The sequence below is a fragment of the Camelina sativa genome, chromosome 2, assembly GCF_000633955.1.
Source record: "Camelina sativa cultivar DH55 chromosome 2, Cs, whole genome shotgun sequence".
Taxonomy (NCBI): Eukaryota; Viridiplantae; Streptophyta; class Magnoliopsida; order Brassicales; family Brassicaceae; genus Camelina; species Camelina sativa.
Window position 1 is genome coordinate 7,143,089 of NC_025686.1, and position 6,297 is coordinate 7,149,385.

At 37.9% G+C, this 6,297-nt stretch overlaps 1 protein-coding gene across 1 annotated transcript in view; it reads right to left on the reverse strand.

The window, feature by feature from the left end:
* LOC104749281 overlaps window positions 1-3,718 on the reverse strand; it is a 7,621-nt gene extending 3,903 nt beyond the window's left edge. The window contains exons 1-10 of the mRNA XM_019230038.1: window positions 3,651-3,718; window positions 2,239-3,093; window positions 1,758-2,123; window positions 1,575-1,679; window positions 1,407-1,481; window positions 1,239-1,313; window positions 1,053-1,145; window positions 727-966; window positions 491-649; window positions 107-398 (exon numbers count right to left, since the gene is read on the reverse strand). Of these exons, the coding sequence (XP_019085583.1) occupies window positions 107-398; window positions 491-649; window positions 727-966; window positions 1,053-1,145; window positions 1,239-1,313; window positions 1,407-1,481; window positions 1,575-1,679; window positions 1,758-2,123; window positions 2,239-3,090 (2,257 nt within the window). The 5' untranslated portion in view covers window positions 3,091-3,093; window positions 3,651-3,718. The remainder of the gene's footprint in view (window positions 1-106; window positions 399-490; window positions 650-726; window positions 967-1,052; window positions 1,146-1,238; window positions 1,314-1,406; window positions 1,482-1,574; window positions 1,680-1,757; window positions 2,124-2,238; window positions 3,094-3,650) is intronic.

The window sequence follows — 6,297 nt, forward strand, 5'->3', positions numbered from 1 at the left end:
AAATCAAGATGTAACAAAGAAACGTGTTTATGAATGTCCTCTTTGTACTTTTTACAAAAATCAGCAATGATATATACAAAACAAACAAGAACTGAATTAAATTGACATACCTCAGGTGAACTAAAACATTTAAGATCAAATGATGGTCCTTCATCTTGTGGATTCTGTTTGTCTTCTTTTTCATCATCACCATCATTTGGGCTCACTCCTTCTGGTACATGATCTTCTTCTTCATCAAGACCATCATTTAGATTCTCACCTTCCTGAGGAAGGTTCACTTCATCATCACCTTCCTGAGGAAGGTTCTTTTCATCATCACCTTCCTGAGGAAGGTTCTCACCTTCCTGAGGAAGGTTCAGTTCATCATCACCTTCCTGAGGAAGGTTCTCCTCATCGCCCTACAAGCAAAACACGTTTTAGAACCTTTTTTAGCTTAAGAAGACTTTCTTACAAAATTAATAACAGGAAAAAGTTGTATAATAAAACATACATCAACAGCTGAATCGAGCTTCTGGGTCATCTGAGCTTCTGAATCGAGCTTCTGGGTCATCTGAGCTTTTGAATCAAGCTTCTGGGTCATCTGAGCTTCTGAATCGAGCTTTTCGGTTTGGGTGAACCTCTCTGTTTGGTTTTCGCTTGGAGTAAAGAACTAGAGATGAACTATTTCACTTGTCAATATAATGTGTTATAATATTTTTAAAAAGTTCTAAGAATCATTACATTTACCTCAACAGTTAAAACTTCTGGATTTGGTTCACCTTCCTTCTCTTTCTGATTTAGTTCACCTTCTTTCTCTCTATGGAAAAACAGTATTTGTTCTTTTCCAAAAAATTCTTCTTTCTTTGATTTGTCCATTAAAACACTGATTCCTGTATCATGAATTGCTCGCACTATTCCTTTGCTCCCTTTGTTCTCACACCTAACTTCAACTTCTTGCAGCAACTGTGCACAGTCAATCAATGATTGCTGAAAAAAACATTAGAAGCTTTTAGTACATTGATTAAGAATACTTTCCCTATCATTCAAAATACAAATACCAAACCAATTCTTACCTCCTTAGTAATCTGAGTCTCAGAAGTCAGAGCCACATGCACTGTTTTTTGTTCAGTGGTAGACCTGTTAGATGGTCGGATCCCATCACCACACTGCAAATATAATTCGTTTTTTAGGAAGCTTTAGTGCATAATTATGAATACTTTCCCTAATATTCAAACAACAAATAAGAAACAGATTCTTACCTCCTTAGGAATCTGAGTCTCAGATGTATATTGTTCAGTGGGAGAATTGTTAGTTGGACGGATCCCATCACCACTCTGCAAATACAAATCGTTTTTAGGAAGCATTAGTACATAATTAAGACTACTTTCCCTAAAATTTAATTTACAAGTAAGAAAAAAAATTCTTACCTCCGTAGGAATCTGAAAGTCACATGTATATTGTTCAGTGGGAGAATTGTTAGTCGGATGGATCCCATCACCACTCTGCAAATACAAATCGTTTTTAGGAAGCATTAGTACAGAATTAAGACTACTTTCCCTAAAATTTAATTTACAAGTAAGAAAAAAAATTCTTACCTCCGTAGGAATCTGAGAGTCAGAAACTTGAGTCACATTATCTGTACTTTGTTCAGCGATTGGAGAACTGGCAACTGGAGACATTCCACTATCTTGGTGTTGCTCCTACAACACAAAACAAAAACGGTTACCAGTTGATAAAGAGGAAGCTGGAAGTTGATAAATAAAAAAAAAATGTTTTACCTGATCGTCTGTATTGGTAGGTTTATAATTTCTCAGACTCTCCTCTATTTTCGATAACCGGCAATTGATATCTCTGAACCCATCCGTAACCATGTTGTAAAGTTTATCTAGCTTCTCCATTAGTGACTCTCCAGAAGAGGATGGCTTTAGTGTCTCCTTGTTACGTAACTGGTAAGAATTCCTAGCAATATCTTCCATCACTGCACCAACATCCAATGCTCTTTTTCTCCAGTCTTCAAGTGTCAATTTGTATCCCTTGTTCAGTACATCTGTTAACATACTCAAATCTTGATCAGGAGTGTCTTCCAAGAAGACTGTATCTTCTGTATCATCGGGTATCGATGGTAATATGTGAATAACCTTGAGCTGCACACAATCAATATTTGAAAATGATATTAGTTCTTCTTACGATCGTGATTATATTTGAAAACGATTCAATATTTTAAAACGATTTAGTCCTAAATTAAAGAGAATAACTTACATGGTTTGATGCTTCAATGTTCTCCACTTGAGCAATCGATGGATTAACTGTACATGTGTATTTTTCACAGAGATATGCTGATGGTCGCTCAATTACACTCAATGTGCTGAAAGATGACTTTAACATAGGAACAGACTCTAGAATCCACAAGTGCAGTGCCAACGGATATCCATGTAAGTCATATTTATGCTTCATCAGATTTAATTTGACATTCTTCTTTACTGACTTAATTAGAATATTATAAGCATCTTTCCCCCACGGATAATTAGCCAAGACATCCAGATGCTGAGCTCTCTTAAGGTTTTTTGCAGGAAGCTTGTTACCTTTGCACCTCTGAAAGAAGTTGCATTCGATAAGGATCACCATCGCAAGAGAGAATCTTTCATCTGATGCCTCTGGATTAGTTTCTTGTAGAATATCCAAAAGATCTTCATATGTGTGAGCATCTTCAGTGTTAGCCCAGTCATAGCGATTCTGCCGTTGATCTTCATTAGCTCCCCATTCAGTGCATTTCAATCCAGTGACCATATGAAATTCTCTTATTGAGAATCTCATTGGTTGTCCTCCAAAATGCATCCATAGTTCATTATCCTTTGATACCTTTAAACTCCTGCTCAGAAAATAGTGCACCATCTTCCCAGACATCATCAGTCCTCTGTTGATAACCTTCAAAATAGGTCCCAGGAACGAATTCTTGATCCTCTCATACTCCGCAACTGAGAGGATGCTTTTTACTTGTATGACAGCATCGTAGTTTGGAAACTGGTTTATCTTCACATCTGATCTTGGTTCCTCTCCAATGTTGAAACAAAGTTCAGGAAGCTTTATATCTATAGGGAAAGAATCACCCATATCCTGCAACATATAAAAGAAAGAGAAGAAACGCATATCATATCAGGAAAGTGATCCTAAATTATATAGATGCTTTCATGAACTTTAAAAAAAACTAGCATCTGACTGTAAAGATGAAACGCATATCATATCAGGAAAGTGATCCTAAATTATATAGATGCTTTCATGAATTTTTAAAAAAACTAGCATCTGACTGTAAAGATGAAACGCATATCATATCAGGAAAGTGATCCTAAATTATATAGATGCTTTCATGAATTTTTTAAAAAAACTAGCCATCTGACTAAATTATGCTTTCACTAAACGGATTCATATGCATTCAGTAATCACTGAAACTCTAGCAATTAGAAACCGTATACCAAACCTAACTATGCTAAAGGGATCGAAAAATATGAGAAAGCAGTAATGGAGTAACCATGGAGGGAATGTGAGTAAACTTGTCAACAAACCAACTTAAAATTCAATTGCTTTATCACTAATGAGATGAATAGGGTTACCGGAAGCTGCAAAACACATAATATCACACATAAATCACACAATTTCTTCAAAGGAAGACTTACTTGCTCTGGATTTGGACTTCCTTCCTCAATCTATACTTGTCTTCCACCCAAGTATATAGGAGAAGCCTATTACACAAAACGGAAACAGATAAGAACAAAGTGAAATAGGAACAAAAGATCACAATTAATCTAGATTAATCTAGTGAGGTAACTGTTGAATATAATCTTAGACCCGAAAACTGAAATAATCTACAACAAAAACTCAAAAACAACAAGAATTGAATTATAACCCACAAGAATCTAACTTAATTTCCCATCGAATTGATTTAGGGTTTAAGAAAATCAAAATTAGACATAAATAAAGTCAAGAAATATAATCTGATTTGAAATTCGATTGCTTTGATCACTAACCCTATCGATTTACACGAAATCAAACACATAATCACACAACCCTATCAAACTTGCATCTAATTGATTTAGGTTTAAAAAAAATCAAAATTAAACACACATAAACATAGCAAAAAAGAACCGCAAATCGAAATATGTTGAGATAATGGTGGTTAGATCAAAAAGAACAACAGCGACGACATACAGCGAGGAGATAGGTCGATAAAGCGGTGAGCCTCCAGTAACCACCGTATCAGACCCTTTTTGGAATGAGGCGACAGAAGGAGATGAAGAAGAAGTCGATTTCGATGAAACGGCAACTCGAGATGGCGATATATGCCGGCGAGATATGCCGGCGACGAGAGTCCGATGATCAGTCTTTTCGTCTCAAGAGAGAGGAGACGCGAACGAGGGTTTGAGGAATGTGAGGGTATTTTCGTCAGACGTTTTAATTAGAAATGTTAGAAATGGAAATTATTGGGCCTTGTGGTATTTTTGACCCAAAAACTAAAAATGATGGTATCCATGACAATTGCCCATTTCATATTATAAGTTATAACTTCAAAAAATACTGTACACCGTATTTTATTATTGTTTACCTAAACATAATTTTGTTATAATTTTTTCCAAACATTTTGACAAACATGTAAACATATCCGCCAAATTGTGACTACATATATTTAAATGGTCCATTTGTGAGACAATAAGACATCATCAAATTAAGTATGAGATCCATCGTTAGTCTGTTTGTATTAGTCCATATAAATTTGTCTCTGATGAGGCATTAAAATTTGGGCACAACGATAGAGAGTGAGATGTCAAAATTGTTTTTAATTATTTTCATATTGAATATTTAGAATACAAAGTAAGATGAAATTATATATATAAAAGTAAAGTTTCACCCTTGTTGGAATTAGAAACAACAATTGAGAAAGAGAAATTAAGAAACAGGATTTGGGCAGACTTTCGGTGCAAATCGACAAGAACAATGAAGAACTGCGAATTGGATTTTTTGTATTGATTTCGTGTATTGAATTGTTAGAAAATTACATGTATGGAACACTTTACAAAAGCTGGTTATTTAAACTAAATTCTTAACGAGACTCCTGCGAAATCTCCTCCTGCGATCTCGCTCTCGATCATCACCATAAAATCCCGAACTCCTCTTTGGTTGACTTCGTCCTCCTAGAGCCCGAGCTCTCTTCCTGGGCCTTTGCCAGGCCCAACTGCCTGATTGACACCCGCGTCTTAGTGGGCTTTATCTATTGGGCCTGTGTTGAGCGACCCCAGCCCTTTAACCTAATTTAGAGAGGTTGAAAGGCGGATATCCAAAGAATCTTCAATGTCGTTTTGGTTTCGCGATCCTTCTCGGGGAAAACACAATGAATCTCGGCTTCCGAGATCTCCGTTGATGATTACCCCTCTCTCCTAAAATCCGACGGTGGAGCCGAAAGGTTTGAACGGCCCAGATTAGAGGAGAGAGATTCGTGGGATTTCGAAAACCGACGTCATCATGACTTATAAGTCATAAATCACACGTCTCGTCATAACCGCGCACTTATCCACTACTTCAAGGTAATTTTCTTTTCTTCTCTCCTCTGCTCAGTTATTTCTAAGCTTTGATCTTTAGGTTTGCTAGCTTCGCTATCTCGTTTTCTTTGCTTAGCTTGGTTCATTTCTCAATTGTTTTGCCTTTTTAATTTTGTTATCATGGCTTCTCTCGAACTATGGGGGAATCACATCCCACCAATTACGTCGGACAAACACTTGACCGACCTTCGTCAGAAACACGGGGTTCCCCCGAACGTGGAGATGATGCTCCGCTCCGACGATCCATTTTCCTCGGAAACTGTTCCTCCAAGATACTGTTGCGCGTACACCACGTACTTCGAGCGATGCGGGCTTGTGTTCCCCATCCCGACGATTATCTTAAGGATCCTTCAACGCCTCCGGATGGCGTTTCCCCGCACATTTCATGGGGGTATACGTTAGAGGTCGTGAACTTGGGCTCGAGCTCGGTGTGGACGATGTCCTCCGGTTATATCTCATCAAGCAAAACTCCAGTTTTCCGGGGACGTTTTATACATGCCGCCACCGTGGCCCCGAGATAATCCAAGTGCTTCCCGGGAAGGATGAGCGGTGGAGGAGAAGTATTTCTACTTCCGCGTCACTCCAGCGACGGTGGGAAACTTTAATTTTGCTCGCCTCCCGACCAAGTGGGCTGTTTGTGTTGGTCAGACTGACCTCTTGGTCACTTGTAGTCATCATTTGTTGCCACGATTGCCGCGTTTTACGTCTCCAAGCTAACGTTTCCTTCCCC